The following is a 14,369-nucleotide window of genomic DNA, read 5'->3' as shown; positions in this document are numbered from 1 at the left end:
ACTCTGTCTCAAAAAAAAAAAATATTAATAAAAAAATAAAATAGTAATGAAAGTCAATAGAAGAATAATAGAAGTGTAAATAATGATAATAATAGAAATAATAATAGAAGCGTAAACAATAATAATAGAAATAGCAATAGAAATGTAAATAATAATAATAGAAATAATAGAAATGTAAATAATAGAAATAATAATAGAAATGTAAATAATAGAAATAATAGAAATGTAAATAATAATAGAAATAACAATAGAAATGTAAATTATAGAAATAATAATAGAAGTGTAAACAATAATAGAAATAATAATGGAAGTGTAAGAAATAATAGAAATAACAATAGAAGTGTAAATAATAATAGAAATAACAATAGAAATGTAAATAATAGAAATAACAATAGAAATGTAAATTATAGAAATAATAATAGAAGTGTAAACAATAATAGAAACAATAATGGAAGTGTAAGAAATAATAGAAATAACAATAGAAATGTAAATAATAATAGAAATAACAATAGAAATGTAAATAATAATAGAAATAACAATAGAAATGTAAATAATAATAGAAATAACAATAGAAGTGTAAATAATAATAGAAATAACAATAGAAATGTAAATAATAATAGAATAACAATAGAAATGTAAATAATAATAGAAATAACAATAGAAATATAAATAACAATAGAAATGAAAAAAAAGAAATAGAAATGCAAATAACATTAGAAATGTAAATAATAGAAATAATAATAGAAGTATAAATAATAATAATAGAAATGTAAATAATAGAAATAATAATAGAAGTATAAATAATAATAATAGAAATGTAAATAATAATAGAAATAGTAATGGAAGTGTAAGTAATAATAATAGAAATAACAATAAAAGTGGAAATAATAGAAATGTGAGTAATAGAAATAACAATAGAAATGTAAACAATGACAGAAATAATAATGGAAATGTAAATAATAATAGAAATAATAAAAGTGTAAATAATAGAAATAATAATAGAAATGTAGTAAGAGAAATAATGAAAGTGTAAATAATAATAATAATAGAAACAATAACAGAAGTATAAATAATAATAATAGAAACAATAACAGAAGCATAAATAATAATAATAGAAACAACAACAGAAGAATAAATAACAACAACAGAAACAACAACAGAAACGCAAACAACGACGGAAGCAGCAGCAGAAGTGCATGTCCTGCCCGCCACCGAGTGTCCCCCCATCCGCAGGAAGGCGACAGCCGGACAGACGGACAGACGGACGGACGGACAGACGGACGGACGGACAGACGGACGGACGGACAGACGGACGGACGGGCGCGGGGCGCGGCGCGAGGCCAGGCGGCCGTGGGGCCGGCAGGAGACGCAGCCCCTCAGGAAGGCGGCCGGGCAGAAACGGCCGACGCGCAAACCCAGAAGTGTGACCCTAGGAGAGGCCGTGCGACCCGCGACGCCAGCCTCCCGCCTCGGCCTCCCTCCCGGGTAGCTGGGACTCCAGGCGTGCGCCACCACGCCCGGCTCGTTTTTTCTTTTTTCTGTTGTTGAGACAGAGTCTCGCTCTGTTGCCGGGGCTGGAGTGAGTGCCGTGGCGTCAGCCTCGCTCACAGCGGCCTCCGACCATTGGCCTCCAGTGAGCCTCCCGCCTCGGCCTCCCTCCCGAGTAGCTGGGACGACAGGCGTGCGCCTCCACGCCCGGCTCGTTTTTTCTATATATATTAGTTGTCCAGCCCATTTCTTTCTGTTTTTAGTAGAGACGGGGTCTCGCTCTTGCTCAGGCCGGCCTCCGACTCCTGACCTCCAGCGATCCTCCTTCCTCGGCCTCCCGAGTAGCTGAGATTACAGTTCTTCTCTCTATTTTTAGCTGTCCAGCCCATTTCTTTCTATTTTCAGTAGAGACGGGGTCTCTGCTCTTGTGCTCAGGCCCGGCCTCCGACTCCCGACCTCCAGCGATCCTCCCTCCTCGGCCTCCCTCCCGAGTAGCTGGGACTCCAGGCATGCGCCACCACGCCAGGCTCATCTGATCTCTCTCTATATTTTTAGTCGTCTAAGAAATCTCTATTTTTTCAGTAGAGACGGGGTCTCGCTCTTGCTCAGGCCAGCCTCCGACTCCTGACCTCCAGCGATCCTCCCTCCTGGGCCTCCTCCCAGAGTCCCGGCATGACAGTCGCCAGCCTCACCTCTCCCACACAAACCCCCGGGGTAGCTTCTGCAAGACCAGATGCAGACAGAGACGCGAGTCGGTCACTCACAGCGAGGCCGGGGCACGCAGGGGAGCCGCCGCCGCCGCCCGCCCGGCCAACTCGGCGGAGGGAAGGAGGCCCGGGCAGATGGAGGCAGACGGGGGGACCTCACCTTGGAGTCCGCGGCCAGGAGGACCGTCCCGTCCTCGCGGATCAGAGGCTGCTGGATGTTGACGAGCATCCCCGGGTCCAGGAGGCCTGTCTGTCTATTTGAGACACAAAGAAACCCAAGAGTTGGCGCGGCGGAGGCCGAGGAGGGAGGATCGCTCTCGAGGCCAGCCTGAGCAAGAGCGAGACCCCGTCTCTGCTATAAATAGACATTAAATTGGCCAACTAAAAATATATAAAGAAAAAAACGAGCCGGGCGTGGTGGCGCATGCCTGTCGTCCCAGCTAATCGGGAGGGAGGCCGAGGCGGGAGGATCGCTCGAGGTCGGGAGGTCGAGGCCAGCCTGAGCAAGAGCGAGGCCCCGTCTCTACTAAAAAAAAAAAAATAGAAAGAAATGAGCTGGACAACTAAAAATCTATAGAAAAAACGAGCCGGGCGTGGTGGCGCGTGCCTGTCGTCCCAGCTACTCGGGAGGGAGGCCGAGGCAGGAGGCTCGCTGGAGGCCAGGAGTTGGAGGCTGCTGTGAGCGAGGCTGACGCCACGGCGCTCACTCTAGCCCGGGCGACAGAGCGAGACTCGGTCTCCAAAAAAAAAAAAGAGAAGCCCAGAGTAGCTCACGCCCTGCGCCGGTCGGTCCCTCGGCCGCCCGGGAACGGCCTCCCCGCAGTGGGAAGGCTGGGCTGAGGCCCGGCCTCCCAGAGGCCGGCGGGGACAGCCTCCCCCCCCCCCCCCAGTTCTCTGCAGTGACAAGCCGGGACCTGGCTCGGGTGACAGGGGACGGACGCAGGGACGGGCCCCCAAGCGCCTTGAAGACCGGCTGCCGGGGGAGGCCGAGGCTCTGCCAGGAAAAGGGAGGCTCATCGTCCGGAAAGAGTCCGGGTCTTTGTGGGACGGCGCGGTTATAGGGTGCTTGTTCCCCTCCTCTGTTTCATTTTATTTTGTTTATTTTATTTTCTTGTTTTAGTTTACTTTTTTTTATTTACTTTCCTTTATATTTTATTATACTTTCTTTTATTGTTTTTATTTTCTTTTATTTTCTTTTACTTTTTATTCTCTTATTTTACTTTATTTTATTTATTTTATTATTTTTCTTTGTTTCTTTTATTTTTTATTTTCTTATTTTACTTTATTTTTTATTTTTCTTTGTTTCTTTTACTTTCTTTTATTTTTTATTTTCTTATTTTACTTTTTTATATTTTATTTTTTATTTTACTTTGTTTCTTTTATTTTTTATTTTCTTATTTTACTATTTTATTTTTTATTTTATTATTTTACTTTGTTTCTTTTCTTTTATTTTATTTTACTTTATTTTCTTTTATTTTACTTTATTTCTTTTATTTTTTTATTTCCTTGTTTTATTTTACTTTAATTTTATATTTTATATATTTTTTATTTTCTTATTTTATTTCTTTTACTTTCTTTTATTATTTTCTTATTTTATTTTATTTTATATTTTATTACATTTTCTTTTCTTTTCTTATTTTACTTCATTTCTTTTATTTTTTATTTCCTTGTTTTACTTTATTTTATATTTTATTATATTTTATATATTTTTTATTATCTTATTTTATTTTCTTTCTTTTACTTTCTTTTATTTTTTTATCTTATTTTATTTTATGTTTTTTAATATTTCATTTCATTTTATTTTTTTGAGACACAGTCTCGCTTTGTTGCCCAGGCTAGAGTGAGTGTCGTGGCATCAGCCTCGCTCACAGCAGCCTCCGACTCCTGGGCTCAAGCGATCCTCCTGCCTCAGCCTCCCAAGTAGCTGGGACTACAGGCATGCGCCATCATGCCCGGCTAATTTTTTTTTATATATATCAGTTGGCCAATTAATTTCTTTCTATTTATAATAGAGACGGGGTCTCGCTCTTGCTCAGGCTGGTTTCGAACTCCTGACCTCGAGCAATCCTCCCGCCTCGGCCTCCCAGAGAGCTAGGATTACAGGCGTGAGCCACCGCGCCCGGCCTTTCATTTATTTTTTTATTTCCTCATTTTATTTTACTTTATTTATTTTATTTTATATTTTATTATATTTTATATATTTTTATCTTATTTTATTTTCTTTCTTTTACTTTCTTTTATTTTTTTATCTTCTTATTTTATTTTATATTTTTTTATATTTTATTTTATTTTATTTTTTTGAGACAGTCTCCCTCTGTCGCCCAGGCTGGAGTGAGTGCAGTGGCGTCAGCCTCGCTCACAGCAGCCTCCGACTCCTGGCCTCCAGCGATCCTCCTGCCTCAGCCTCCCTCCCGAGTAGCTGGGACTACAGGTATGCGCCTCCACGCCCGGCTAAATTTTTCCTATATATTTTTACTTGTCCAGCTCATTTCTTTCTATTTCAATTTTTTAGTAGAGACGGGGTCTCGCTCTTGCTCAGGCTGGCCTCAAACTCCCGACCTCAAGCGATCCTCCCGCCTCGGCCTCCCTCCTGAGTAGCTGGGACTACAGGCATGCGCCACCACGCCCGGCTCATTTTTTATATACATATATATATATATATATTTGTAGCTGGCCAATTAATTTCTTTCTATTTTACAGTAGAGACGGGGTCTCGCTCTTATGCTCAGGCCCGGCCTCGGTCTCCCGACCTCAAGCGATCCTCCTGCCTCGGCCTCCCGAGTAGCTGGGACCACAGGCACGCGCCACCACGCCCGGATGACATATAACTGTAGTTGGCCAATTGATTTCTTTCTATTTTACAGTAGAGACGGGGTCTCGCTCTTGTGCTCAGGCCGGCCTCCGACTCCCGACCTCGAGCGATCCTCCTGCCTCGGCCTCCCGAGTAGCTGGGACCACAGGCACGCGCCACCACACCCGGATGACATATAACTGTAGCTGGCCAATTGATTTCTTTCTATTTTACAGTAGAGACGGGGTCTCGCTCTCATGCTCAGGCCCGGCCTCCGACTCCCGACCTCGAGCGATCCTCCCTCCTCGGCCTCCCGAGTAGCTGGGACCACAGGCACGCGCCACCGTGCCCGGATGACATATAACTGTAGTTGGCCAATTGATTTCTTTCTATTTTATAGCAGAGACGGGGGTCTCGCTCTTATGCTCAGGCCCGGCCTCCAACTCCCGACCTCAAGCAATCCTCCTGCCTCGGCCTCCTGAGTAGCTGGGACCACAGGCACGCGCCACCACGCCCGGATGACATATAACTGTAGTTGGCCAATTGATTTCTTCCTATTTTATAGCAGAGACGGGGGTTTCGCTCTTGTACTCAGGCCCGGCCTCGGTCTCCCGACCTCAAGCGATCCTCCTGCCTCGGCCTCCCGAGTAGCTGGGACCACAGGCACGCGCCACCACGCCCGGATGACATATAACTGTAGTTGGCCAATTGATTTCTTCATATTTTACAGTAGAGACGGGGTCTCGCGCTTATGCTCAGGCCGGCCTCCGACTCCCGACCTCGAGCGATCCTCCCTCCTCGGCCTCCTCCCAGAGTGCCGGGCTGACAGGCGTGAGCCGAGACGGGGGGGGAGATTTCTGACCCCGTCTGCAGACGGGGAGCCCCCCAGGCCTGTCCGGCCGTGAGTTGGGGGCCGCCCCAGGCCCAGGGCGCCGTCCCTGCCCCCCCGTCCGGCTTTGGCCGCCTGGGGACTGACCTGGCCCCATCTTTGTCCGCCACGAAGGTGGGGGTGGCGATGAGGGGGCTCCTCAGGTCCTTCCGGATGTAGATCTTCTCGGTGGAGGCCGCGCAGTTGCTGGGCTTCTCCCGCTGCACGTCGAAGGGCTTCCGCTCACTCTGCACGGCTGGAACCACAACACGGGGGCGCAGGTCGGAAGGAAACACTCAGGTCCAGGGACGCGGGCCTGGCTCCCCGGAAACCGGCCCCTCGGCTGGGGGCGTCAGGGCATCTGAGCCGTCAGAGCCCCCTGAACCCCAAAACCAGCCCCTTAGCGGGACGTCCGAGCATTTGAGCCGTCAAAGCCCCCCAACCCCGAAAACCAGCCCCTTAGTGGGACGTCTGAGCATTTGAGTTGTCAAAGCCCCCCGACCCCGAAAACCGGCCCCTCAGCGGGACGTCCGAGCATTTGAGCCGTCAGAGCCCCCTGAACCCCAAAACCAGCCCCTTAGGGGGATGTTCGAGCATTTGAGCCGTCAAAGCCCCCCGACCCCGAAAACCGGCCCCTCAGCGGGACATCTGAGCATTTGAGCCGTCAAAGCCCCCTGAACCCCAAAACCAGCCCCTCAGCGGGACATCTGAGCATTTGAGCCGTCAAAGCCCACCAACCCCAAAAACCAGCCCCTCAGCGGGACATCTGAGCATCTGAGCTGTCAGAGCTCCCTGAACCCCAAAACCAGCCCCTTAGGGGGATGTTCGAGCATTTGAGCCGTCAAAGCCCCCCGACCAGAAAACCAGCCCTATAGAGGCCCCCCGACCCCGAAAACCAGCCCCTTAGTGGGACGTCCGAGCATTTGAGCCGTCAAAGCCCCCCGACCCCCAAAACCAGCCCCTCAGCGGGACGTCCGAGCATTTCAGCCGTCAAAGCCCCCCGACCCCCAAAACCAGCCCCTCAGCGGGACGTCCGAGCATCTGAGCCGTCAGAGCCCCCCGACCCCCAAAACCAGCCCCTCAGCGGGACGTCCGAGCATTCGGGCCGTCAGAGCCCGACCCTGAAAACCGGCCTTAGCAACGGTCGCCATGGTTACGCAGGGCAAAGCCTGCATGGCGACCTGTGTGTGTGTGCGTGTGGTCACGGGGCGGGACAGACGTCTAGCGGCCCTTCCCGTCCGCCCCGTCGTCCAGAGAGCTCTGGGGCTCGAGGGGGGTGGGGGGAGGCCGGTTCTAAAGGGGAAACAGAGTCACGAGACCCCCGGGGCGGGGAACCGGGGTCCGGAGAGGGAGGAGGACGTTCCAGTAAGTAGACGTCTTCCCTTGATTTGAATCCAAGGACACGGTTGTGCCGTGCTTAAAAAAAAAAAAAAAAAAAAAAAAAAAAATGACCCGTGCCCTGAAAATCATCAGCCCTACCGGGGTGTCTCCTTGGGGGAAAATAAATATTAAGAGCCCGTCTGGGGGCCGGGCGCGGAGGCTCGCGCCTGTCGTCCCTGCGCTCTGGGAGGCCGAGGCAGGAGGATCGGTCGAGGTCAGGAGGTCGAGGCCAGCCTGAGCAAGAGCGAGACCCCGTCTCTACTAAAAACAGAAAGAAATTAATCGGCCAACTAAAAATATATAGAAAAAAAAAAACGAGCCGGGCGTGGCGGCGCATGGCTGTCGTCCCAGCTACTCGGGAGGGGAGGCTGAGGCGGGAGGCTCGCTCGAGGCCAGGAGTTTGAAACCAGCCTGAGCAAGAGCGAGACCCCGTCTCTACTAAAAATAGAAAGAAATTAATCGGCCAACTAATATATATAGAAAAAAAATGAGCCGGGCGTGGAGGCGCATGCCTGTCGTCCCAGCTACTTGGGAGGGAGGCTGAGGCGGGAGGATCGCTCGAGGTCAGGAGGTCAAGGCCAGCCTGAGCAAGAGCGAGACCCCGTCTCTACTAATAAAAAATAGAAAGATCCAATAAGGTTTGAATATGAAATGAAATAAAAGAATTTAAAATTAAACTTAAAAAAACAAAATTGAAAACGGAAACACATTAGCCAAACAACCAAAAATAGAAAAAAAGGAGCCGGGCCGGGCGCGGAGGCTCACGCCTGTCGTCCCAGCACTCTGGGAGGCCGAGGAGGGAGGATCGCTGGAGGTCAGGAGTTCGAGGCCAGCCTGAGCAAGAGCGAGACCCCGTCTCTACTAAAAGTAGAAAGATCTGATAAGGTTTGAATATAAAATGGAATAAAAGAACTTAAAATATAAAAATAAACTTAAAAGCAAAAATTAAAAATGGAAAGAAATTAGCCGAACAACTAAAAAATAGGAGAAATGAGCTGGGCCGGGCGCGGAGGCTCACGCCTGTCATCCCGGCACTCTGGGAGGCCGAGGCAGGAGGATCGCTCGAGGCCGGGAGTTCAAGACCAGCCTGAGACAGAGTGAGACTCTGTTTCTACTAAAAATAGAAAGCAATTAATTGCCCAACAGAAAGTATATAGAAAAAAATTATTCGGGTGTGGAGGCTCACGCCTGTCATCCCGGCACTCCGGGAGGCCGAGGAGGGAGGCTCGTTCGAGGTCAGAGGTTCAAAACCTGAGCAAGAGCGAGACCCCGTCTCTACTATAAATAGAAAGAAATTAATTGGCCGGCTAATATATATAGAGAAAAAACGAGCCAGGCGTGGAGGCGCGTGCCTGGAGTCCCAGCTACTCGGGAGGGAGGCTGAGGCGGGAGGCTCGCTGGAGGCCAGGAGTTGGAGGCTGCTGTGAGCGAGGCTGACGCCATGGCACTCCAGCCCGGGCGACAGGGCGAGACTCTGTCACCCCCAAAAAAGAAAGCAAAAAATAAAAAGAGAAAGCCAAAAATAAAAAAAAGAAAGCCAAAAATAAAAAAAAGAAAGCAAAAAATAAAAAAAGAAAGCAAAAAATGAAAAAGCAAAAAATAAAAAAAAGAAAGTAAAAAATAAAAAGAGAAAGCAAAAAATAAAAAAGCAAAAACTAAAAAAAGAAAGCAAAAAATAAAAAAAAGAAAGCAAAAAATAAAAAAGCAAAAAATAAAAAAAGAAACCAAAAAATAAAAAGAGAAAGCAAAAAATAAAAAAGAAAGCAAAAAATAAAAAAAAGAAAGCAAAAAACAAAAAGAGAAAGCAAAAAATAAAAGGAGAAAGCAAAAAGTAAAAAAAGAAAGCAAAAAGTAAAAAAAAGAAAGCAAAAAATAAAAAGAGAAAGCCAAAAATAAAAAAAGAAAGCAAAAAATAAAAAAGCAAAAAATAAAAAAAGAAAGTAAAAAATAAAAAGAGAAAGCAAAAAATAAAAAAGCAAAAACTAAAAAAAGAAAGCAAAAAATAAAAAAAGAAAGCAAAAAATAAAAAAGCAAAAAATAAAGAAACCAAAAAACAAAAAGAGAAAGCAAAAAATAAAAAGAGAAAGCAAAAAATAAAAGGAGAAAGCAAAAAGTAAAAAAAGAAAGCAAAAAGTAAAAAAAAGAAAGCAAAAAATAAAAAAAGAAAGCAAAAAATAAAAAGAGAAAGCAAAAAATAAAAAAGTAAAAAATAAAAAAGAAAGCAAAAAATAAAAAGAGAAAGCAAAAAATAAAAGGAGAAAGCAAAAAATAAAAGGAGAAAGCAAAAAGTAAAAAAAGAAAACAAAAAGTAAAAAAAAGAAAGCAAAAAATAAAAAGAGAACGCACAGCCTGGCTGCAGGCTGGAGTCGCGTTTGTTTGCTCTGAGGAAAGAGGCCGAATCTCGGGCTGGGAAAAAAATGCCGCCCCCACGAGGTCTTATCCCTTCAGATGTCAAGCAAATTATTAAATTATGTAAAAATATTAAATTATATTATATATATATATATATACACACACGCATATAAACAAGCCACCACACTGGGCACGAATCAGGGGGATGCTTATTTATTTTTTTTTCTTTTTGACTCAGAGTCCCGCTCTGTCGCCCGGGCTAGAGTGAGCGCCGTGGCGTCAGCCTCGCTCACAGCAGCCTCCAACTCCTGGCCTCCAGCGAGCCTCCTGCCTCAGCCTCCCTCCCGAGTAGCTGGGACTCCAGGCATGCGCCACCACGCCCGGCTCATTTTGTTCTATATATATTATTAGTTGTCCAGCTCATTTCTTTCTATTTATAGTAGAGACGGGGTCTCGCTCTTGCTCAGGCTGGTTTCGAACTCCTGACCTCGAGCAGCGAGCCTCCATCCTCGGCCTCCCAGAGTGCTGGGATGACAGGCGTGAGCCACCACGCCCGGCTCGTTTTTTTTTTTTTTTATATATATCAGTTGGCCAATTAATTTCTTTCCATTTATAGTAGAGACGGGGTCTCGCTCTTGCTCAGGTTTTGAACCCCTGACCTCCTGCAGCGAGCCTCCCTCCTCGGCCTCCCAGAGTGCTGACAGTGGGATGACAGGCGTGAGCCACCGGGCCTGGACTAATGTTTTTTCTTATATATTTTCACTAGTCCAGAAATTTCTTTCTATTTTTAGTAGAGACGGGGTCTCGCTCTTGCTCAGGCTGGCCTCGACTCCTGGCCTCGAGCGATCCTCCCTCCTCGGCCTCCCAGAGTGCTGGGACGACAGGCACGAGCCCCCGCGCCCGGCCAGGGTGACGTGTCATATTCCTGCAAGGACACGTCGCCAGTGGCTCCCCGGGGCAGGTTTCCGGACACGCGGACAGCAGACGCTGCCGTGCACCTGCCGGCCTCCGTCTCCCCAGGGACCCAGCGCAGAGGGCGGGAGGGCGAGGCCAGGGCATCGGCGAAAGCCCGCGGTCCCCAGGCTGGTGCCCGGGTGCCCGGCCCGGCGCCCAGGGTGCCCTTGCTTGTCGGTGGCCTCAGCCGGACAGGCCGGGACGGGTGAGCTTCCTCCCGAAGTCGGTGCCCAGCTGCGCCCTGCCCCGCCGGGCGGCACCCGGGCCACACGCCCGCCAGGATGGGCAGGGACGCCCGGCTTTTTCTGTGCTGCGTCCCCATGCCAGCACACACCTGCCCGCCTAACGAGCTTCCTCACCAGCCACCTCCCTCACCAGCCACCTCCCTCACCAGCCACCTCCCTCACCAGCCACCTCCCTCACTAACTAGCTCCTCCACCAGCCAGCTCCCTCACCAGCCACCTCCCTCACTAACTAGCTCCTCCACCAGCCACCTCCCTCACCAGCCAGCTCCCTCACTAACTAGCTCCTCCACCAGCCACCTCCCTCACCAGCCACCTCCCTCACCAGCCACCTCCCTCACCAGCCAGCTCCCTCACCAGCCACCTCCCTCACCAGCCACCTCCCTCACCAGCCACCTCCCTCACTAACTAGCTCCTCCACCAGCCAGCTCCCTCACCAGCCACCTCCCTCACTAACTAGCTCCTCCACCAGCCACCTCCCTCACCAGCCAGCTCCCTCACTAACTAGCTCCTCCACCAGCCACCTCCCTCACCAGCCACCTCCCTCACCAGCCACCTCCCTCACCAGCCAGCTCCCTCACCAGCCACCTCCCTCACCAGCCACCTCCCTCACCAGCCACCTCCCTCACCAGCCACCTCCCTCACCAGCCAGCTCCCTCACCAGCCACCTCCCTCACCAGCCAGCTCCCTCACCAGCCACCTCCCTCACCAGCCACCTCCCTCACCAGCCACCTCCCTCACTAACTAGCTCCTCCACCAGCCAGCTCCCTCACCAGCCACCTCCCTCACCAGCCACCTCCCTCACCAGCCAGCTCCCTCACCAGCCACCTCCCTCACCAGCCACCTCCCTCACCAGCCACCTCCCTCACTAACTAGCTCCTCCACCAGCCAGCTCCCTCACCAGCCACCTCCCTCACTAACTAGCTCCTCCACCAGCCACCTCCCTCACCAGCCAGCTCCCTCACTAACTAGCTCCTCCACCAGCCACCTCCCTCACCAGCCACCTCCCTCACCAGCCACCTCCCTCACCAGCCAGCTCCCTCACCAGCCACCTCCCTCACCAGCCACCTCCCTCACCAGCCAGCTCCCTCACCAGCCACCTCCCTCACCAGCCACCTCCCTCACCAGCCACCTCCCTCACCAGCCACCTCCCTCACCAGCCACCTCCCTCACCAGCCACCTCCCTCACCAGCCACCTCCCTCACCAGCCACCTCCCTCACTAGCCAGCTCCCTCACCAGCCACCTCCCTCACCAGCCACCTCCCACACTAACTAGCTCCCTCACCAGCCACCTCCCTCACCAGCCAGCTCCCTCACCAGCCAGCTCCCTCACTAACTAGCTCCTCCACCAGCCAGCTCCCTCACCAGCCAGCTCCCTCACTAACTAGCTCCTCCACCAGCCACCTCCCTCACCAGCCAGCTCCCTCACTAACTAGCTCCTCCACCAGCCACCTCCCTCACCAGCCACCTCCCTCACCAGCCACCTCCCTCACCAGCCACCTCCCTCACCAGCCACCTCCCTCACCAGCCACCTCCCTCACCAGCCACCTCCCTCACCAGCCACCTCCCTCACCAGCCACCTCCCTCACCAGCCACCTCCCTCACCAGCCACCTCCCACACTAACTAGCTCCCTCACCAGCCACCTCCCTCACCAGCCACCTCCCTCACCAGCCACCTCCCTCACTAGCCAGCTCCCTCACCAGCCACCTCCCTCACCAGCCACCTCCCACACTAACTAGCTCCCTCACCAGCCACCTCCCTCACCAGCCACCTCCCTCACCAGCCACCTCCCTCACTAGCCAGCTCCCTCACCAGCCACCTCCCTCACCAGCCACCTCCCACACTAACTAGCTCCCTCACCAGCCAGCTCCCTCACCAGCCACCTCCCTCACCAGCCAGCTCCCTCACCAGCCACCTCCCACACTAACTAGCTCCCTCACCAGCCAGCTCCCTCACCAGCCACCTCCCTCACCAGCCACCTCCCTCACCAGCCACCTCCCACACTAACTAGCTCCCTCACCAGCCAGCTCCCTCACCAGCCACCTCCCACACTAACTAGCTCCCTCACCAGCCAGCTCCCTCACCAGCCACCTCCCTCACCAGCCACCTCCCTCACCAGCCACCTCCCTCACCAGCCACCTCCCTCACCAGCCAGCTCCCTCACCAGCCACCTCCCTCACCAGCCACCTCCCTCACCAGCCACCTCCCTCACCAGCTAACTTCCTCATTAACTTCCTCACCGGCCAGCTCCCTCACTAACTTCCTTATTTACTAAGTTACTTAGTTACTAACTTCTTTCCCTCCTTCGTAACTTCCTTCCCTACTTGCTAACTTACTAACCTCCTTCCTTACTAACTTCCCTCCTTCCTTCCCAACTTCCTTCCTTCCTTATTTACTAACTTGCTTCCGTCCTTACATACTCACTTACTAATTTGTTTACTAACTTAATTCCTTCCTTACCAACTTCCTTCCTTCCTTACTTAGTTGCTAACTTCCTTCTCTCCTTCCTTCCTAACTTCCTTCCCTCCTTCCTTCCTTCCTTCCTTATTTACATACTCTACTAACTTCCTTCCTTACTAACTTATTAACTTCCTCCCTTCCATCCTTCCTTCCTAACTTCCTCCCTTCCTAACTTCCTTATTTACGTATTTACTAACTTTCTTCCTTCCTTCCTTCCTTCCTTCCTAACTTCCTTCCTTCCTAACTTCCTTCCTAACTTCCTTCTTTACATACTCATTTACTAACTTCCTTCCTTACTAACTTACTCACTTCCTCCCTTCCATCCTTCCTTCCTAACTTATTTATTTGTTTGCTTGTTTATTTATTTATTTTTCGAGACAGAGTCTGGCTCTGTCGCCCGGGCTGGAGTGAGTGCCGTGGCCTCGGCCTCGCTCACAGCAGCCTCCGACTCCTGCCCTCCACTGATCCTCCCTCCTCAGCCTCCCTCCCGGAGTAGCTGGGACCACAGGCATGCGCCTCCACGCCCGGCTCATTTTTTTTCTGTATATATTTTTAGTCGTCCAGCTCATTTCTTTCTAATTTTTTTTTTCTAGTAGAGACGGGCTCTCGCCCTTGCTCAAGCTGGACTCCACCTCCCGACTTCGAGTGGTCCTCCTGCCTCGGCCTCCCGAGTGGCTGTGACTCCCAATTTTTCCTGTATATTTTTAGTTGTCCAGCTCATTTCTTTCTAATTCTTTTTTTCTAGTAGAGACGGGGTCTCCCTCTTGCTCAAAACCGGCCTCCACCTCCCGACCTCGAGCGATCCTCCCTCCTCAGCCTCCCTCCCGGAGTAGCTAGAAACCACAGGCACGCTGCTAATCTTTTCTATATGTTTTTAGCCGTCCAGCTCATTTCTTTCTAATTTTTTTTTTTCTAGTAGAGACGGGGTCTCGCTCTTGCTCAAGCCAGCCTCCACCTCCCGACCTCAAGCAATCCTCCCTCCTCAGCCTCCCTCCCGGAGTAGCTAGAAACCACAGGCACGCTGCTAATCTTTTCTATATATTTTTAGCTGTCCAGCTCATTTCTTTCTAATTTTTTTTCCCTAGTAGAGACGGGGTCTTGCTCTTGCTCAAAACCGGCCTCCACC

At 49.9% G+C, this 14,369-nt stretch overlaps 1 protein-coding gene across 2 annotated transcripts in view; it reads right to left on the bottom strand.

Annotated features, from left to right (window-relative positions):
* Positions 1-14,369, bottom strand: part of NR2C2 (nuclear receptor subfamily 2 group C member 2) — a 50,558-nt gene that overhangs the window by 18,546 nt on the left and 17,643 nt on the right. For both annotated transcript variants that reach the window (XM_075995920.1, XM_075995921.1), the window contains exons 6-7: positions 5,963-6,110; positions 2,356-2,449 (exon numbers count right to left, since the gene is read on the bottom strand). In XM_075995920.1, the coding sequence (XP_075852035.1) occupies positions 2,356-2,449; positions 5,963-6,110 (242 nt within the window). The remainder of the gene's footprint in view (positions 1-2,355; positions 2,450-5,962; positions 6,111-14,369) is intronic.

The sequence above is a fragment of the Microcebus murinus genome, chromosome 20 (assembly GCF_040939455.1).
Source record: "Microcebus murinus isolate Inina chromosome 20, M.murinus_Inina_mat1.0, whole genome shotgun sequence".
NCBI classification, from domain to species: domain Eukaryota; kingdom Metazoa; phylum Chordata; class Mammalia; order Primates; family Cheirogaleidae; genus Microcebus; species Microcebus murinus.
Note: the sequence above shows the minus strand (reverse complement) of the source record. Positions and strands in the feature narration are given on the sequence as shown.